This window comes from Electrona antarctica (assembly GCF_951216825.1).
Source record: "Electrona antarctica genome assembly, chromosome: 11".
Classification (NCBI taxonomy): domain Eukaryota; kingdom Metazoa; phylum Chordata; class Actinopteri; order Myctophiformes; family Myctophidae; genus Electrona; species Electrona antarctica.
In genome coordinates this window covers 17106026-17126654 of record NC_136792.1, presented here as the reverse complement: position 1 = coordinate 17126654, position 20629 = coordinate 17106026, and the positions used below count along the sequence as shown (strand labels likewise).

At 39.4% G+C, this 20629-nt stretch overlaps 2 protein-coding genes and 2 long non-coding RNA genes across 4 annotated transcripts; 3 read left to right on the top strand and 1 right to left on the bottom strand.

The window, feature by feature from the left end:
• Positions 1 to 197: 197 nt before the first annotated feature.
• On the top strand, positions 198 to 2923 carry LOC306932391. Its single transcript, XR_013791103.1, has 3 exons — positions 198 to 505; positions 1085 to 1224; positions 2623 to 2923. It is a non-coding gene; the product is annotated as an uncharacterized lncRNA (long non-coding RNA).
• A 1267-nt stretch (positions 2924 to 4190) lies between these two features.
• LOC306932392 lies at positions 4191 to 8949 on the top strand. Its single transcript, XR_013791104.1, has 4 exons — positions 4191 to 4525; positions 4954 to 5090; positions 6475 to 6519; positions 7549 to 8949. It is a non-coding gene; the product is annotated as an uncharacterized lncRNA (long non-coding RNA).
• Positions 8950 to 10257: 1308 nt separating this feature from the next.
• Positions 10258 to 17477, top strand: paf1 (PAF1 homolog, Paf1/RNA polymerase II complex component). Its single transcript, XM_079514183.1, has 14 exons — positions 10258 to 10546; positions 12162 to 12194; positions 12313 to 12405; positions 13163 to 13284; positions 13403 to 13469; positions 13576 to 13677; positions 13791 to 13896; positions 14660 to 14728; positions 15249 to 15352; positions 15451 to 15567; positions 15675 to 15803; positions 16205 to 16310; positions 16453 to 16531; positions 16647 to 17477. Exons 1-14 carry the CDS (start codon positions 10500 to 10502, stop codon positions 17090 to 17092), a joined length of 1620 nt encoding a protein of 539 aa, XP_079370309.1. The 5' UTR covers positions 10258 to 10499; the 3' UTR covers positions 17093 to 17477.
• A 285-nt stretch (positions 17478 to 17762) lies between these two features.
• Positions 17763 to 20506, bottom strand: gmfg (glia maturation factor, gamma). Its single transcript, XM_079514184.1, has 7 exons — positions 20378 to 20506; positions 19947 to 20043; positions 19229 to 19278; positions 19082 to 19131; positions 18885 to 18967; positions 18499 to 18572; positions 17763 to 17955 (listed from the first exon to the last, which is right to left on the bottom strand). The coding sequence occupies exons 1-7, from the start codon at positions 20378 to 20380 to the stop codon at positions 17884 to 17886; spliced, it is 429 nt and encodes a 142-aa protein (XP_079370310.1). The 5' UTR covers positions 20381 to 20506; the 3' UTR covers positions 17763 to 17883.
• Positions 20507 to 20629: the final 123 nt, after the last annotated feature.

Here is a 20629-nt window from a genome sequence, read left to right as displayed (position 1 = left end):
ATATGCATTCCGTAAACTTCCGGTTGTCCCCATTCAATAGAAGTCTATGTAGAAGAGCCTGAAGAGCATGAAGTGAACGGAGTTGTCGTAACTCTGGTGTCTTACTCTATGGCTCTGGGTGGCAGTCCCGTCCGACCCGCCCCGTCACATGACTGGTAAAACCGGAACTACATACGACGTGAAATGTGAGTCGAGAACAATGTAAACAAATATAGAGCACACATATCACTCTGCCGTCTATTTACAGTCGCTGGTCTGTGTCGCAGCAGCAGTGTAGATAGGTTTCACAAACACACACAAGGTGAACGATGTTACTGGACTCGTTGCCATTATTTTATACAAAGCACTGCAGTGGAAGGGAACAGAGGAAAACGTTTAGTTTCTACAACGCCTTCCAGTTCTAGTCAAGCTAACTAAGCTAAATCTAGCCATTCTTTAAAGAAAAAGGACGTACAGTAAATGAGTCTCGGCGTATCCCACCAATAAGCCCATTGATACATACGGGGTAAGTGGCGTCTATTGTTTTGTAACTTTTGTTTTGTAACGTTTGTTGAGTTAGCAGATGACGTCGAAGTCCGTGATTACTGTAACCAAAATATCTTAGTTTGGCATACAGAAAAGTAGCATTTGGCAAGTGAAATGAGCAGGGAGAAGATGTTTTTTTCCATAGCATTAGGACGGAGTTCTAACCAGAATGTTATTTATTTATATAGCCTATGATATCAATTTATTGTTATCAAAATCGCATTTTCCTTCTTGTTAACTGTATGAGTAGGGACAAGTAAAAACGTAATTCTTCTTGTTGTATTCAGGGTTGAATTGAACATGGTGGACCCTGTTGTAAACAAGTGTAATGCTTAATTGGGTCGTCCACTCACAGTTAACAGCCTTTGTATTGAGTTTGTGCTTGAAATGTACTGTAATTCTGCAAACTGTTAATAAAATTTTCAATCAATCAAAGTGTAAACGTATGCACTATGTATTCTGTGATATTACACAACGCTTTCATGCCTAATCCCTGACAGTTAAGACACTTTAATAATAATCACTGTATGTGTATATCATTGTCCCACACTGTCCACAGACCTCCAGGATGTTGTGTGTCGAGCTCCTTCTTTCATCACTATGGTTCCTCTTTGTCATTTTCTGGCTGGAGACCATAAGCGTGTGGCTCTTTCTATGTATATTCTATCAGGACCAGGCATTCTACTACCGGGGATATGGGTAATGTACTGTGCATGTGCAATGGCTTCTATGCAATGGCAATGATTCACAACTTTTTTTATAAGGACCCCCAGTTTGATATGCATTAGGCTAGCCCTAGAATGTCTGTGATCTTACAATACATTTCTAGTATTCTCAAATACACACAGCCATAGATGGGTCCCATTTCTTCTTTTTGTCAAGAAAAGTGCTCTCAAGACGCTTGCGGGTGCTCTAATTCAGCCCTCTTTTGACTATGCTTCCACCTCTTGGTTCTCCAGCATCTCAATGTTACTTAAGACTAAGCTTCAGACCTCCCAAAACAAACTATTTATCTAGCCCCTTTCCGGACCCTCGGTTACCTTTTCTGAATTTTGGACGTTTGCTTTCAAGAAATACTGTGCAGGTGATTATTGTTGGAGTTTGGAAGCGCTCGTTGAAGTCACTGAATGGTCCTGCTTACCACCTGTTTTGATTTCGCACATAATGCGGGAGTCAGCAGCACGACCCGTTTTTATAAAACAAACGCGTTGCAGATTGAAAGAGGATAATTCAAGCTTACCCTACAGCTACAATGTTGGTGAGTTTAGTTTAACGTTGTTTAATACAAGCAGATCGGAAATTCGATTTGGATCAATGGAGTGTATTGCAACTCTAGATTAATCCTATTATAAAAAATCACACCTATGTGAACTGAGTGATGTGATGCAACTATACATTTATTGTTATAGTTACTGTACTGTACTGTGTTCTGTACTGTATTGTAGTGTACTGTGCTCTGTACTGTACTTTGATTATTTTTGGGTTAGGGTTATCGTGTGGGGTTCCCAGGAACGCACCCAGGGGGTGGCCCAGTTCCGGCGAGCCTTCCAGCGTCCGAAACGATCGAGAAATGACAGTTACCACGTGGGGGTCCCCAGGGGGTTCCCGGAACATAGACCCCCAGGAACACTCCCAGCGGGCGGCCCTGTAGCAGATTTATGCTGCACATGTTACTCTGCTAACCGCGCACAGATGGGTCCGATCTATGGCTGTGTATTGCAATACATGAATTGTATGTAAGATCGCAGACATTCTAGGGCTAGCATTAGGCCGCAGACCCCCATTAGATTTTTCTGTGACCCATATCTACACTGTAAAATCCTCTTAATATTGTCTTGAGTTACGGATCAATATTATTAACCACTTGATTCAAGTGGTCAAAACTAGCAGATCTACAAGCTAATGGCACCTCACAAATTAATGCAATGATATTTCTGAATCTTAAATATTTGTTACTGTAGATATTCATGTTAAGATTTTTTGTTTGTGTTCCACACTGGAATGAGTACAGTCCTAAGAACATCATGAGAGAGTTGACATACTTTATGAATATGTTCCATGTGTTAATGTTTTTTTTTTGTTCATTTTATGTTGCAGGGTTTTTGGAGATGACCCTAGCCAAATGCTAAACAGGTTGAACAGGTTCTTAATTATGGCTTTGTAGCATGTAATTATAACATGACTAAGCAGACACCTGATAAGAACTATGAGCAGTCCTCCCTGTCCCTGTCTCCCTGATAAGAGTTGAAAAAGTACAAGTGGATTTAAATTGTGTAAAAAGATTCATAAAACAGAATAAAAACTATAGATCAAATGTACTATTGTTTGTATTATAATTACTATTGTGTTGGCAGAGGGATATTGAACAGAAATCAGCTGTAATAAAGTAATTTTAGTATATAAATAATTGCTTTGTCTTTATTTTTGGTACATTTTGTTTTCATTATGTACTAAGGTTGCATGCAAGGAGGTCAAGACCTGAAATGTGTTAATGTTGGTGCCCCTCCTTGTTGCATTTGGAGGTGGCAGCAGAGCCATAGTGTTGTAAGACATTGAGGGGGGGAAGGTTGCATGCAAGGAGGTCAAGACCTGAAATGTGTTAATGTTGCCAATAGCTGGGTGCGGTGGCCCCCTTAGACTAGAGTATGGTGCCCCTCCTTGTTGCATTCGGAGGTGGCAGCAGAGCCATAGAGTAGTAAGACATTGAGGGGGCAGAAAACAGCCTGGTCACGTGGTTCATGTACTCGCGCGAGCCCATATGCATTCCGTAAACTTCCGGTTGTCCCCATTCAATAGAAGTCTATGGCCCAATCCCAATCCACTCCCTTGCTGACTCAATGAGCCCTCACTGATTTAGCTGCGCGTTCATGTGAAGTATGCGAGGGCTTGAGGGATGTCCCATTTGAAATCGGTAAGTCAGTGAGGGCTCAGCCCGGCCCCTTTATGTGCCCTTTGCCAAAGTCAGCATCGATGCTGACTTTGGCAAAGAAATTACCCACAGTTCATAGCGTTACCAGGGGAATGAGGGGGATCCTCCGAACGTCAATCATTTAAGTATGCAAATTAGTTATGTACCGCGGTTAGAATGTCAACAAACACAATAGTGCTTTCTCACTGTTCTCAAAGGGAGACGGAATGGAAGGATAGGGTATATATTTAATAACAATAATAATAAGGGAAACATGATGAGAAATGACTAATGAGCAAAGTAAAATAATATGGAAATGCAATTTATGATTAATATTATTATATATGAATATTACAACCCCTATCACACAGGAAAGTGTATTTATGAAACTAATAATAAAACGACATAAATAGACATGATAGACATGTCATGCATGTAGGCACTGGCTGTGAATAAGGACAGGTTTTATAAAGTGATGCAAAGTGTCATGAATGGCGGACTCATCTTCAAAGTGCTGTCCCATTCCTTTCACAACAATTTGGAGCCCTTGCAGCCTCTCACCCTCAAGCACTTATACAGCTGACGTCACTAAAGTCAATGAGGGTTCAGGGCTCAGGGCTTGAGGGATTGGGCCTATGTAGAAGAGCCTGAAGAGCATGAAGTGAACGGAGTTGTCGTAACTCTGGTGTCTTACTCCATGGCTCTGGGTGGCAGTCCCGTCCGACCCGCCCCGTCACATGACTGGTAAAACCGGAACTACATACGACGTGAAATGTGAGTCGAGAACAATGTAAACAAATATAGAGCACACACATATCACTCTGCCGTCTATTTACAGTCGCTGGTCTGTGTCGCAGCAGTGTAGATCGTTTCACAAACACACACAAGGTGAACGATGTTACTGGACTCGTTGCCATTATTTTATACAAAGCACTGCAGTGGAAGGGAACAGAGGAAAACGTTTAGTTTCTACAACGCCTTCCAGTTCTAGTCAAGCTAACTAAGCTAAATCTAGCCATTCTTTAAAGAAAAAGGACGTACAGTAAATGAGTCTCGGCGTATCCCACCAATAAGCCCATTGATACATACGGGGTAAGTGGCGTCTATTGTTTTGTAACCTTTGTTTTGTAACGTTTGTTGAGTTAGCAGATGACGTCGAAGTCCGTGATTACTGTAACCAAAATATCTTAGTTTGGCATACAGAAAAATAGCATTTGGCAAGTGAAATGAGCAGGGAGATGTTCTTTTCCATAGCATTAGGACGGAGTTGTAACCAGAATGTTATTTATTTATATAGCCTATGATATCAATTTATTGTTATCAAAATCGCATTTTCCTTCTTGTTAACTGTATGAGTAGGGACAAGTAAAAACGTAATTCTTCTTGTTGTATTCAGGGTGTAAACGTATGCACTATGTAGTCTGTGATATTACACAACGCTTTCATGCCTAATCCCTGACAGTTAAGACACTTAATAATAATCACTGTATGTGTATATCATTGTCCCACACTGTCCACAGACCTCCAGGATGTTGTGTGAGCTCCTTCTTTCATCACTATGGTTCCTCTTTGTCATTTTCTGGCTGGAGACCATAAGCGTGTGGCTCTTTCTATGTATATTCTATCAGGACCAGGCATTCTACTACCGGGGATATGGGTAATGTACTGTGCATGTGCAATGGCTTCTATGCAATGGCAATGATTCACAACACCCCAGTTTGATATGCATTAGGCTAGCCCTAGAATGTCTGTGATCTTACAATACATTTCTAGTATTCTCAAATACACACAGCCATAGATGGGTCCCATTTCTTCTTTTTGTCAAGAAAAGTGCTCTCAAGACGCTTGCGGGTGCTCTAATTCAGCCCTCTTTTGACTATGCTTCCACCTCTTGGTTCTCCAGCATCTCAATGTTACTTAAGACTAAGCTTCAGACCTCCCAAAACAAACTATTTATCTAGCCCCTTTCCGGACCCTCGGTTACCTTTTCTGAATTTTGGACGTTTGCTGTCAAGAAATACTGTGCAGGTGATTATTTTTTAAGTGTTGGAGTTTGGAAGCGCTCGTTGAAGTCACTGAATGGTCCTGCTTACCACCTGTTTTGATTTCGCACATAATGCGGGAGTCAGCAGCACGACCCGTTTTTATAAAACAAACGCGTTGCAGATTGAAAGAGGATAATTCAAGCTTACCCTACCGCTACAATGTTGGTGAGTTTAGTTTAACGTTGTTTAATACAAGCAGATCGGAAATTCGATTTGGATCAATGGAGTGTATTGCAACTCTAGATTAATCCTATTATAAAAAATCACACATGTGAACTGAGTGATGTGATGCAACTATACATTTATTGTTATAGTTACTGTACTGTACTGTGTTCTGTACTGTATTGTAGTGTACTGTGCTCTGTACTGTACTTTGATTATTTTTGGGTTAGGGTTATCGTGTGGGGTTCCCAGGAACGCACCCAGGGGGTGGCCCAGTTCTGGCGAGCCTTCCAGCGTCCGAAACGATCGAGAAATGACAGTTACCACGTGGGGGTCCCCAGGGGGTTCCCGGAACATAGACCCCCAGGAACACTCCCAGCGGGCGGCCCTGTAGCAGATTTATGCTGCACATGTTACTCTGCTAACCGCGCACAGATGGGTCCGATCTATGGCTGTGTATTGCAATACATGAATTGTATGTAAGATCGCAGACATTCTAGGGCTAGCATTAGGCCGCAGACCCCCATTAGATTTTTCTGTGACCCATATCTACACTGTAAAATCCTCTTAATATTGTCTTGAGTTACGGATCAATATTATTAACCACTTGATTCAAGTGGTCAAAACTAGCAGATCTACAAGCTAATGGCACCTCACAAATTAATGCAATGATATTTCTGAATCTTAAATATTTGTTACTGTAGATATTCATGTTAAGATTTTTTGTTTGTGTTCCACACTGGAATGAGTACAGTCCTAAGAACATCATGAGAGAGTTGACATACTTTATGTTCCATGTGTTAATGTTTTTTTGTTGTTCATTTTATGTTGCAGGGTTTTTGGAGATGACCCTAGCCAAATGCTAAACATGTTGAACAGGTGAGTTGAAATTTGTGTTTAGTATTTCACTTTCAATAATATAGCTGTGTCCTTTTCATAGTCAAATCAAGTGGTTTTCAAACGGTTTGTATTCATAATGAAAATATTTCCACTATTTGTGAAAAAATTCGAAATAATTATAATTACTAGTCCATACTCGTTCGGGGATATGACAATTACCCATCCCTACTCCCCCCTCTCCCCCATTCCCTCTCTCTCTCTCCCCCTCTCTCGTGCCCCTCCCCTCTCCCCCCCACTCTCTCCGCTACCCCTCTCTCCTTCTCTTTCACTCCCCCCACTTATATTGGCTCATGTGGCGTTCATCGTAGCGGTCTGATATGTCCCATTGAACGTTGGCGCATGTCATTGCATTGCAAGTGATTCAATTCAAAGGATCTTTGTTCATCATTTTATAGATGTATCTAAAGAGCACAAAGAAAGTTTCTGAACGTGCCAAGTATCGCAAGACTGTCCATCGTCCTGTCCTGTCTTGCAACCAAATCTCACGATACCTCCGAGACAGAAACGATACCTGGTGCTGTTGCCTCAATAAAATTATGTACTTTGCACATCGAAAAGCAGGTTATTAGAAAACAACCTGTGATATGTCTTCTTCTATATTCCTGAACCGATTATATGAGAAAGGTATCAATCTTTCCAGCCAGCTTTCAAACAAGAGGGAGATGCACAAGCAAGACGTTAATCTTAAAGGTGGACGGACCGTGGACACATGTACATTGACGTTATGTTACCACTTGAACTGAAAGGAAACTGTACAATGATTATTCATCACACAACAACATGAGTATAGCCTCTTTTGCCTGAACTGTGCAGCTGATACACAGATACAGTATTGTCATTTAAAAGCGCTTTAGGCTTCTCTCAGCTCATGAGCTCAAAGCTTGTATCAAAAGGGTGGGTACACTCGCGTGTGTGTGTTGGAACTGTTGCAGGTACAAAGTTACTTTCAATCCCTGATATACTGTCCACAGCACATGACCCAAACTTTGTCTTTCTTTCTTTCTACAGAGTTGATACCAACTACAGAGTTGATACCCGCAGCTACAGAGTTCATACCAGCATGCAAAGATCAGTGCTTTTGATGAATTGAACATTGTGGACCCTATTGGAAACAAGTGTAATGCTTAATTGGGTCGTCCACTCACAGTTAACAGCCTTTGTATTGAGTTTGTGCTTGAAATGTACTGTAATTCTGCAAACTGTTAATACATTTTTCAATCAATCAGACCTGAGTCAGAAGAAAAAACACAGAAAGCACTGTTCACAGAGATGGAGCTGCGTGTATAATGAACATATGATGATAATCATATTATGCTATGTTTCCATTGCACTGGCTACCTGTACACCATAGTGCATGGTCACTGTCGATAAATGGCTGATACGCGGATGGAAATTTGCAGTAGCTGTTAAAGAACAAACTGAGACCAGGAGGAGATTAATAATGATTAGTGCTTCTTGTTCAAGTATGTAACATTCAACGCACATCTTTCCACTCCAATATTGGTGAAGCTGCATACATATGTTGGAAATGTTTTTGTTGACAAAGTTTGAATGTAAGACCTGCACAGGGGTCCGTTTCCTCATACTGTCATGCTGTGCACCAAATATCTTTGCTGCTTGCAGTTGCATTTTTATAATGTTTTGCTGAAAATCTGTCAGTTAGGCCTTTGGACGTTTTACCAGTTAAAGGACCACTTTTCAACCTATCTTCATATAATAGGTCCTCACTAATAATCATGATAAAATGGCACAATTCTTTTCCTACTCAGTCTGTGTCTCATAGGAGGGCTGTGGGCAGTTCATAAACCCGGTCCACCAGTGAAAACCTTGTTAGGCTTTTTTTCCCCTTTTTTTTTAATATATTTTTTTACAAAATGTTTTGATTTTTATTATCGTGAGAAAGGTGGCTTCCATTTTCCAACTTTTCAGGACTAGAAAGCCTGCAGTTTATATTATATTTGATTCCCCATCGACGATGTCACTGGTGGACGGGTTTCTGAACTGCCCACCACAGCCCTCCTATGAGACACAGACTGAGTAGAAAGAAATTGTGCCATTTTATCATGATTATTAGTAAGGACCTATTATATGAAAAGTGGTCCTTTAACACATTCATTTTTGTTGAATGGTTGATTTTGTATCCTACAATGAGGGGGTAATTATCAACTGTGGGACTGATTAAAATGTTATTTTACAAAAAGTACCCTTGTGTAGATAATCTTGGGCCACGGTCCATCATAGATGGAGAATGTTTATAGTGTCCAGGTTAACTATTCTCTCAATATAATATGCAGGACTTAACTATTCTCTCAATATAATATGCAGGACTTTTAGATAAAATAAATTACTCAGTCAAGAATCAAATGCATGGATTGCTGCTTGGGTGTAAAACGGTGTTCCTCGGGTCAGGGCCGGATTAACACCTCTAAGGGCCCCTGGGCACTGAAGCTCGAAGGGCCCCCCCTTCACATGCACAAGTAAATCTTTGCTGTTTTGGGGCGGTTTTATGCCGTTATATTGGCCTATTTCCGGTCGCCTACCCCCCCCCCCCCCCCCCCCCCCAGATTGACAGACAATCTAGCGCATTGTTGCTGCTTTACACACAATTGCACTTTTCAGCTGCCTTCTCACCAACAATAAAACACTAATCTTTTTAGACACCATTTATTTCATTCGGGCAGGGACATTTTCTGTGGAAGCTTAAAAAAAACATTTTTTGGGCCCCTGGGCCCCTGCCCATATGGTAGATCCGGCCCTGCCTCGGGAGTCGGGTGCTCTTCAGTTTGGGGATCCTAATAGTTATAGACAGCTGAGGCACTCAAGAGGCTAATATATTTGCAAAATCTTGAATACTTCATGGCTTGATCAAAGGTAACACATCCGTGTATTTCAGTAATTTCTTGGCGGGAACCCCTTTTGGTGTTCTAACCCTTCTGGACGGGATCCCCCTTTTGATGCTGCTATATATATATATATATATAAAATCGGTTTTCAACTTTTATCAAGCCAGTATTACCGGCCTTCATAGGTAATGCAACAAATAAGGGACAACAAGGCAAGAATATAAATCGTTCTTGATACAATTCTATGGAAATGAAAAAAATAGAGGTTCTGAAAAGGTGACTACAGATAAGTGAAGAAGAGTATATTGACGTCACAAGTGGAGGAAGTTTCTAGTTGTACATACTGTGTTGAGTACTTGGTATGATATATTGGCCTATACTTTTACATTGTAAATGTTAAACCAGCTCTACTTGGAAGCTCTACTGTCTATCCTTGTATATTTGTTGAATAGAGTTGGGGTGATTCACTGATTTACCAGGGTGGATTTCTTCCACTCCTGAGTCTGACCTGACATCACAAAAGTGCTTTACTTACTTTGTTTCCAGATCTGTTGCCCTTTCTTTGAAATCTATTATTCTCTTGTGTTGTGTGCCTCAGCCAGGTGTTTTTATCACTTTGAAAATGTTCAATGGAAGTTGGAACTCTAGGCTGGAACCCTTGAGTCAAGTTGAGTGCTTAGCTTGGTGAAAAGGTCCAGAGACCAAGGGTGCTCCTGCAAGCCCTGTTCATAAGCATGAACTGATAACATCAAATTATGTTTTGTACATGAGGAGGGAAATTAGGTCATTGTTAAAGTATGAATATTTGTGTAATAAAGAAAACAAATATTGCGCTGATTAGATTGAATTGTGTTCTTTCCACTTTCAATGCCAGTACAGCAGGTGGCGCTCTCAAACATTGTGACCTGTAAATTAAATCCGGGGTCAGGATCAGGAGGGGCGGAAGGACTGAAGTGCGCCTTGTTGTGTGAAGTATAACCATAACGTTACGCATTAATATAGTATTTTGGATTAGGACTACGGGCTTATTTTATTTATATCTCAACGGCACACTTCGGTGGTTTGTGCCTACAAGAAAGAAAGCGTGCTCTGAATTGTGAGCAGTAAGTGCAGAACATGGCTCCAACTATCCAGTCTCAGGCTCAGCGAGAAGACGGTCACAGGTAAAATAACCACAACAAAAACCAATGGAGATGAATGTTTGTTTCTTTCACTTTTCATTTCACAGCTGCTTCATGTCCCAGATTAATTCCAATTCGCCCACTAATCTTTGAATGGAACTTGGTTTATTAATCGGTCGTAATTTAAGATATATTTTTGTACAATATGCAAAACATTACGAGAGGCTAGCTAAACCACATGCTTACTGCTTTAGTCAAAATACAAAGTAAAATTAGGTTTTATTTTGTCCCAGTATGTCGCACAATAATCGTAATATGTAGGCCTATGTGTAGTTTGGTGGTAGATGGTGTAGTTCACTGTACTAATTATGGGACAGAGTAGCCTTATATCTAGCCTTAGATAAAGACTCGTAGTAGTATGTTTTTTCTTTATCAATTTAGACATTGTCATGATCAGACATTGTCAAAATCGATAAACTACGAGAGTCTTTGAGGTAACTGAGGGTCCCGAAAGGGGCTAGATTGGATCAAGACAGACAGTATATCATATGTATTTTATCGTGTCTGTCTCTGATTTTCACTCTTCGAGAGTAAAGGTCAGGCTCGATAAAATACATCAATGATAGACAGTCAAAGTAAAAGTTAGACTATCAAATGCATCTATGATAGTCTTGATCCAAGGCTAGAGACAGATGTGATACTCAAACATCGTACTATTATCAAATCCTGAATGTGTGTAAGCTCTTGAGTTACAGATGCCTTAACTTGCTGACCGGTAGTCAGTATTGAGCAAAACATTTTTATAGGGGTTTCTACTTTCTTGTGAACCTACTATTAACATCCTATGGCAGGCAAAAATGTCAAACTTTCCTTTTGCTTTAAGTAGCATGTAACATGTCAAGCCGCCTGGCCTCATCACATTTGTGCTGACCTCATCACATTTGTCATGATGTCTATGTCCGTTTTTAGACCAAGGAGTGTTTTTTGTGCAAAACTAATGCTTGGAATGGATTCAGAATCACGAAAACCCCCTAGTTTGACATGTCACATGCTACTTACTCAAACATCGTACTATTATCAAATCCTGAATGAGTCGGTTGGTGTGAGCTTGCCACCATTGGTGTGTGAATGTGGGAAGTGAGGACGCTGGCGTCGACTGTTTGCCGCTTCAACTCCCAATGTATGAATGAATGAACCATTGTAAAGCGCTTTGAGCACTTGGAAAAGCGCTATAAAAATGCAATTCATTATTATTACTTAAAGCATAAGGAAAGTTTGACATTTTTGTCTGCCATAGGATGTTAATGGTAGGGTCACAAGAAACCCCTATAAGAAAAATTGCTCAATACTGACAGCCGGTCAACAAGTGGAATCATGAATGTATGTATATAGACAATATGTTAGGCCAATAAATAAGACTATATAGCAAATGTCCCACTTTAAACAAAATAAGCCTGTCGGCTGCCGGACTAAAAGTTAATTCCAGTTCGCTCGTTTTCACAGATGTTGTTGTGGGATGTGCAGGATCAGTCAAACACACATTCTTGCTTATACAGAAAGGAATGTGAGAAGAACTGCAGGACAATAGTATAGATCCACCTAACACACAATGCTAGGCGAGTTTGTGACAAATGTGTGTGCTATTTTTATCTTCCAGTCGGAGCTCCTCGCATAGAACTGTTCCAGAGAGGTAATTTAATGTAGTGGCATTAATTTATAAATGTTATGTATCTGGAAATGTATTTATTTGTTTAAATATTCATTCCAAAGTAGTGGTGAATTGGTAACATGCTTTGGCCCCATTACAGGTCAGGAGTAGTCTGTCGAGTGAAATACTGCAACAGCCTACCTGATATCCCCTTTGATCCAAAATTCATCACATATCCGTTCGACCAGCACAGGTAAATAATAAATATCCTGTCTGACTGTCTTCTCCTTCCAGTAGACCAGTGGTTCCCAAGTGGTTTTTAGCCCATGACCCAAAAGAGAAACTTTGTCTCCCCAGGACACAAACTAGTGAAAATAGCAGATCTAAAAGCTTACAAATGTGTCACTTCGCACTATGTTGTGAGTTTGTAGAACAGCTATTTTCACTACTACTTAAACATATGTGAGATGTGTGTGTGTGTGTGTGTGTGTGTGTGTGTGTGTGTGTGTGTGTGTGTGTGTGTGTGTGTGTGTGTGTGTGTGTGTGTGTGTGTGTGTGTGTGTCTGTGTCTGTGTCTGTGTGTGTGTGTGTGTGTGTGTGTGTGTGAGATATCGGTTTTAGCAGATATTTTATAATAATTACGTTGGAAAATAAAAAAGCCTGAAAAAGCCTCTTGTTTGATGAAGGCTACAAATTGTATCGATGTTTTCTCGGGAAGCTTTCAAAAGAGGCAACAAGTTGGAACATTTTTATAAGCCTTTTTTCAGAATGGCAAATTATTATATTTTCTTAATACAGAATGAGATCATATACGACATTGGTTATATCCATAACAGCAATTATATCTATCAATATCGGCCCAAATGTCTCATCGGTACATTCCTATTAAAAACAAAATGTAGGAAACGAAACAATAAAGTTACCCATAGCCCAGTGTTTGGGAACCAGTGCAGTAGACTGTTGAGCAGACTCAGGCATGGCTTCACGTGTTTCTTCATGTTTTTGGACAGGTTTGTCCAGTATAAAGCCACCTCTCTGGAGAAGCAACACAAGCATGAGCTCCTGACAGAACCTGACCTTGGGGTCACTATTGATCTCATCAACCCAGACACCTACCGGATAGACCCGGCCAGTAAGTCTTCGATTGTAGACACTTAACCGCTGTTGTATAATTTACTTTTGAAGGTCCATGTATGTTGGAGACTACATCTGTTGATCAAATACTACTTGCCTATGTTTTGCTTCTTCAGTTCTGCTGGACCCAGCAGATGAAAAGTTACTGGAAGAGGACATCCAAGCTCCATCCAGTTCAAAGAGGTAAGGACACAAAATGCATGCATACACATAGCGTTTGCAATGTGTGAGTTATTATGACACAAATGTATTGTTAACTTTTAAACCCCTTTGTTCCTGTTCCTTATAGGTCTCAGCAGCATGCCAAGGTGGTCCCATGGATGAGAAAAACTGAGTACATTTCTACAGAATTTAACAGATATGGTGTCTCCAATGAGAAGGTTGAAGTCAAGTAAGTTAGTTGTAGCAAGATTAATGCTGTTAGATTAGTGCTTTTTTCATGTGCATATATTGGTCAATTCTGTGTAAGACCCACTCCTTAATCTGGATATCTTCTCTTGTTAGGATTGGTGTGTCTGTCAAACAACAGTTCACAGAGGAAGAGATCTACAAGGACAGAGACAGCCAGATTTCTGCCATTGAGAAGACATTTGAGGATGCGCAGAAGGCTGTGAGTAATTCTATTACTATATATTATTATTATTATATGAGTTTTAATTCATTCATTTGTAAGCTCTACAGGTTAGCAGGTGTACTATTTTTAACCCATTCAATCCGGGAAAGCAACCACATCAACCATTATTTTATATACAAGTTCACTAGCTCATAGCATTAAGCGAACATTTGATCTCAAATCTTTGCTTCTGTAAAAAAAAAAAGGAAAAAAAGGCTAGCTGTTTTCTGCTCAAAAGCAGAGATATACTGTGTACTGTATAGTAATGTACAGTGTACATTACTATACAGATTGGTCAGAATAAAAAATAAATGTAAAAATAAAATTACTAAAATTACTACACTAAATTGGTTGCATAGTTTAAGTTATTTAATCATACAGCTATGTATGTATTCAGATATACACATTAAGAAACCCACAAGAAATTCCACAAAGGGTTCACGTGCCAAAATAAATGGAAAGACACTGTTATGCGTATTTTGTATTGCTCTGATTTGGAAATAAGATAATGCTGTTTAAGTGAGAATTTCAATAACCAATATATTTCTTTAATCGGGGGGAGATTGGTGTGTGTGCATGTAAACTCATTCAGTGGCAGGCTTTGGTAACCGTGGACAACTCGGGTGTGAATTTGCATACAGTGTAATGGAACCTTCATTTCTGTAATTATTCCCTCTGGTTTTACTATAAACCAGAGGTCATGTAATTTGTCAGGCTCCTAAGTTAAACAAACATTATATAACTTCATTGTTCTCTCCAGATTGCCCAGCACTACAGTAAACCCAGAGTTACTCCAGTAGAGGTGATGCCTGTGTTCCCTGACTTCAAGGTGCGTCACAAACCTTTTTTCCTTTTTGTTTTTTTTGTTTTTTTTTTACATCATGTGTCTGAGCAAATCTGTATTTTTTTTGTGCTACACAAAGATTCAATTTCCATTGACAATGAAGCAATAGAAAATTAGAGCAAATAGACATGTTACGTCATGATGATAAGAGCGCCCCTCACTTCACACAGGTTTGATTGTATTTTATATATATATATATATATATATATATATATATATATATATATATACGCACACACACACTTTCCAATATTTCTCAGAAAGAAAAGTGGGGGGGGAGAAAAAGAAAACAACTTTACATCGACTGCATTAAAGAAACACACAGCGACCATATAACATAAAAGACATTTAAATAAGCAAGTTTATGTACAGAACTTCATTGATCAGTGACTATGCATGCTACAAGATGGATGTTCTTGTTTGAATTTACAGTGTCATTTCACTATGAATGCTTTATGTGGACTGCAGACCTTTGGTTTTAAATTTGCCATTTTCTGTTCTCCAGATGTGGATCAACCCATGTGCTCAGGTCATCTTTGACTCTGATCCTGCACCTAAAGACATGACAGCACCTGCAGGTGTGGAAATGATGTCTCAGGCCATGATCAGGTGTGTAAACAATCAGCCTTTTGCAATTCTGCACAGTATTAGTTACTTTAGTGACTGCCATTGATTTAGAGTGTGTGTGTTGTTTTGTTACATTACAGAGGTATGATGGATGAGGAAGGAAATCAGTTTGTAGCTTACTTCCTGCCCAATGAGGAAACTCTTCGTAAGCGCAAGAGAGATGTCGACGAGGAATTGGATTACATGCCAGATGAACTGTAAGTAAAGTTGCCAGTGTTTTTGTGTATAATAATAAGCATATAACATCAAATTATGTTACAGGGATACTACCAAGAAATTGATAACAATGTTTGATCTGTTACAGGTATGATTACAAGATAGCTCGGGAATATAATTGGAACGTGAAGAACAAAGCCAGCAAGGGATATGAAGAGAACTACTTCTTCATCTTCAGAGATGGTGATGGTGTTTACTACAATGAACTTGAGACCAGGTGAGTGATGAGCAGATTAACATACTTTCTGAATGTGCCTTTATGAAGAGTATGAGACCGTTTTAAAAGAATGATGCATTTAAATCACAACACACCTGGAATGACTGAGTTCTGTCTTGCAATTACAGTCAGTCAGTCAGTTCATACACTTCAGCCTACCTCCTAACATTTGTGACATCAAGGGTTTCTTTTGAGCCTCGATACAATAAAAGTGGAATTCCGAAAAGCTTCAAGTAATGCAACTTGGCATTTGAAAACAATATGGGCGAACCACTATCAGTTCTAGGCTCTAGAAAGTGCTTATTTTCATGTCCTTACATTATTTAAGGTGTATTTTATATGGTTGCCATTTATATGTATGCATATGCTCATTCTCTTAACACATTTGCCTTGCATTGTAGAGTGCGTCTGAGTAAGAGGAGAGCCAAGGCTGGAGCACAGTCCACCACAAATGCTGTGCTTGTGTGCAAGCACAGAGACATGAATGAGAAGGAACTCGAGGCCCAAGTGAGTTTTCTACTTGCTCAGTCTAGACTCTTAGCTTTGCTTACATAATGTCATGTCGTTTTTACTTTGAATTTGGTGGCAGTTGTATTAGTTAATAGTTGTAGTGATTTAATTGTGTTTAATCTCGCCATATCCTCATCAGGATGCTCGTAAAGCTCAGCTGGAGAACCATGAGCCTGAAGACGAAGAGGAAGACTTGGAGAAACTCCTGCAGGAATCGGGTCAGTTGACATTGCTGTATCCACTCAGCTAACCCAACGCGTCTTTTCTTTAGCATAGTAACATCTGACTTAGATGACAATCACTTACATTTCTTTTCCCCCCCCCTTTCCCTAGGTGATGAGAAGGACAAGGGCAGCGGGAGTGAGGCAGATAACTCTGATAGTGAATCGGAGAAGGAGGATGAAGAGCAGGAACGGAAGGTGGAGGAGGAAGAGGATGAGGAAGGTAAGGCGAAGAAGCGACAGCGTAAAGCCAGCGGCGGGAGTGAGAGCGGTGGTGAGGACAGGACCATGCGTGACGAGGAAGAGATCTTCGGCAGCGACGACGATAGCGAAGATAATGAGAACGAGAACGACAACGAGCCAAAGAACTCGGCCAGGAGCAGCGGGGAGGAGGGCAGCGGAAGTGAGGAAGAAGGAGCGGACAGAAAGGGCCGGAGGAGTGGCAGTGCGTCTCCAGCACACAGTGACCGCAGTAGTGACCATTCAGAGGCTCGCGCTCAAAGTGGAAGTGGTAGTGAGCAAGGCACAGATTCTACTGATGGCAGTGACAGCGAATAAGATTACTGTTGTAGACATTCTGGTGAATTCCAACTGCCCATGACAGACCAACTGGCTACAATCAGCAGGTTTTATAGCAGGTTGGCTGTCTTATGACATTGCTATGCTACGTATCTTAATTGGGCTAATCCCTTGATCGTTAAAAAAAAACTGTGAGGGAGATCCTTGTACCTTTTGGGCACCTATTTTTGTTTTATAGATTTAGCTTATATAGCACTTGTTAGAATTTATTTGTACTTTCCTTCTAGTATTGATGTTGACAAAGACAAGTTCTCTTTGCTAAGTTTCCAGTGCTGGAGCATGTAATGTGTGTTTCCTTGTTCATTTAGCTATTATCACATTATAGATGTGATCTGATAATAAAATTCAGATGTTTTTTTTTAAAGAGAAACAAAGCATCAAATCATTCCAAACACTGACACCATGAATACCTACATATTCATTAATCTTATTTAACTTTGGTGTGGTCTGAGCATGGTTTATATTAATCAAATCAGTTAGTTTATGTTGCCACCGCACTCTGGTGTCTGGATGGTGCATTGTCCTAATAAACTTAACAAGCTCAGGTATTTATGTTCGATGAGTTATGGTTATGGTGCAAACATTTGATTAAATACATTTTATGTTTGCATATGCTGTTAGAATTGGCTAAAAAACAGTTGCCATAAACAAGAATTAATCAATCTTTATTGTCACATCACATTACAAGTAAGGTGGGTGAAAAACTTGGTTGTGCAGGCTCATTGCAGTTATAAAAAAAAACCTTTGATTATAGGACATTAAATGCATATTCAGTTGAAGAATGAGAGTTGGTCCTTCAGCCACTGCTCAGACAAGTCGTCATTGTTTCTTGTTTCAAATACCTAAGAAAGAATATTGTGTTATATATGAATGGCATTTGTGACATCTTCAGAGGCAATTGCATTAATTGTTTTATTAAACCAGAGGTACTCTATTAGTTGAGTATGTTTGGTAAGAAGGCTGAGAAATATGGGTAATGTGCCAGGAACTGTTTATTAAAAAAATGACCAATTGAAATGTATGTCCAATGGCACTAAGCCACAAAATTTTACATTTTAATGTAAAATTTGACATTTGATAAATGTACTCAAAGTGACTCAGTGATTACATTTAAATGCAGACCATAAACCACATGAACCCTTGCATCCATATTTGGGGCATAATAGGCAAACATTCTGCAAAATTAGGTGAACATTCGGAGGAAATATGTTATGATTTGGTGAAAATAGGTATGTTGCAAGATGCGACGTGATGCGTTGTGAGCTTGTAGATGTTAGCTATTTGACATGAAGTATATAAGGGTTTAAGTGCAACATAAAAATGTACAATAAGAGGAACCTGAAAACAATTATTTCTGGGCATCTGGAGGTGTATCTAACAATCACCTTAGTAAGCTCTGCAACTTGGACCAGCTGGTTTTTGCTACCTGCATACATCATTTGTTGCTCAGGCTTGCATCCTATTGAAGTGAGTGATAAAAAAATAAAGAAAAATAAAGCATTATTTAAACTACTGAGGAACATTAACCATATGAACCCTAAAATGTATACGGTACAAGCTCAACACAGCCCATTGTGAGCTTGTTTGACTAATTTCAATGAAAATATTCTAGTGTAGAGGGGGAAAAAGGAATGGGGCCTAATATATATATATGCCTTGTAACTCCTTTCGGTCAATTATGTGTATCGGGTTCAAGTGGTTAAATATTCAATTCCATATTGTTAAGTTTATAGAACTGGATGTATTTTTCTTGAAGTGAGGGATTACGCACCCATTGGACTGGAGAATATGAAACACAGAGGATAAGACACTCGGCCATCTTCATGGATATATTTGTAGCTGTAAACAATGAATGTGCTATTTTGTCAAGGAAAGCAAACTAATCAATAGCAAATATTTATACAGCTACTATAGTATTGTTTGAAAAATGTATTTGTGCAGGACGTTCATGGCATTTTTCAAGGATATCTGGGTTGCCGCTCTGGAAGTTCTTCTCTCAGGTCATCCAGTGAAATGTTCTGAAAGAAAAGGCCATAAGTGATTTTTCATTTCAACGTATAACCTCAAAATGAAATCAAATTGATTTAAAAGAGAAAGCTTGTAAACTTTACTTGCCTCATATTCCTCCTGTAGGATGACCAGCTGTCTTTCCATATCTATTTTCACTATGAGAAATTAAGATTTATAATGAATGCATGAGCGAGATTTCACAAAATCTTTTCCCAGCTCGGTCCTGATAGAGCGAGGAATAATATTTTGCCATCAAACTCAGTCTTGAGAAACCCAGTTGAATAGAATACTACCACAATCCCCTATGACCACGTTATTTTCCAAACATTTTGAAAAATGTATAGCAATAGCCGATCTACAATGATGAAGATGTGATTGACTATGTAAATCTCTGTACACCTGTCTCAGTAGAACATAAAGACTAAAGCATGGTGAAAATCACTATATAGCCAGACTCACTGTAAGGACCAAAAAAAGGGAACATAACTATTTTAGCTTCTCTTCATTGGCTTCCTGTCAGTTTTAGGATTGATAATAAGATTTTACTTTATAATTATAAACATTTGAATTTGACTGTGAAACACTTTGTAATGGTGTTTATGCCTATACATCAAAATAATTGTATACAATGGATTCACAATTCAGCATTTTGCAGATATTGTATTTTATTTCTCAATTTTACAAACATCATTCATACTCTGGTTGCACAATAAATTGACAGTGTTTTTTCTTGAATTGTCAAACTGGCTAATTAAATAATCTCTTCACTTGATGTATATGGGATAAGCAAACTAGTAACTGACATTCACAGTGTGCTACTTACTCAGTATGGCAGCATTGTTGGTCTCTTTACGGAATCTGAACTTCCTTAATTTTTGTTTCAGACTTTCATCCACTTCACACACAACCAGAGAACTTGACTGCAATGTGATGGCAGAGTTAGATGTATTAAAATAGCAAAAGCTTCAGATAAAACTACTTGCAACGGTACTCTGAACCACAAAATATACGATATTCATCCTCAATATATGAAAGCATTAAATATTCAAAATGTTAAGATGACATATTGAGAGCAGGAAATGCACCATAGGAGGATGCCGTTTCCTGTGTCAAGATCTGTGTAGCAATATTTTAGTGATCAGACACTGACTGGCTGAATAATATAACTACATTTTGTAAAACATAGCCTATATGATGGCTCACCAAACCGAGCATATTTCTGTCTATAAGCATGTAGTTGGAGTAGTCTCATACCATTCTGAAAGAAGTCCTTAGTAAGAAGTCCTTAGTTGCTTGCCTTATTGTCTTCGAGGTGAAACTGCCAGATGAAGAAGTCGCTTAGTTACAACTAGCTACTGACAACTTGCAACTGCTACTTTCAACATCCTCCTTTAGATGGCAGCCAGTCACACTACTCCCCGCACCTACTAAATCTAACCCAACAAAAGATATCTTGTGGGAGTCCCTGTCACAAAATCGTTCTCCTCTAAATCATATGGGGGAAAA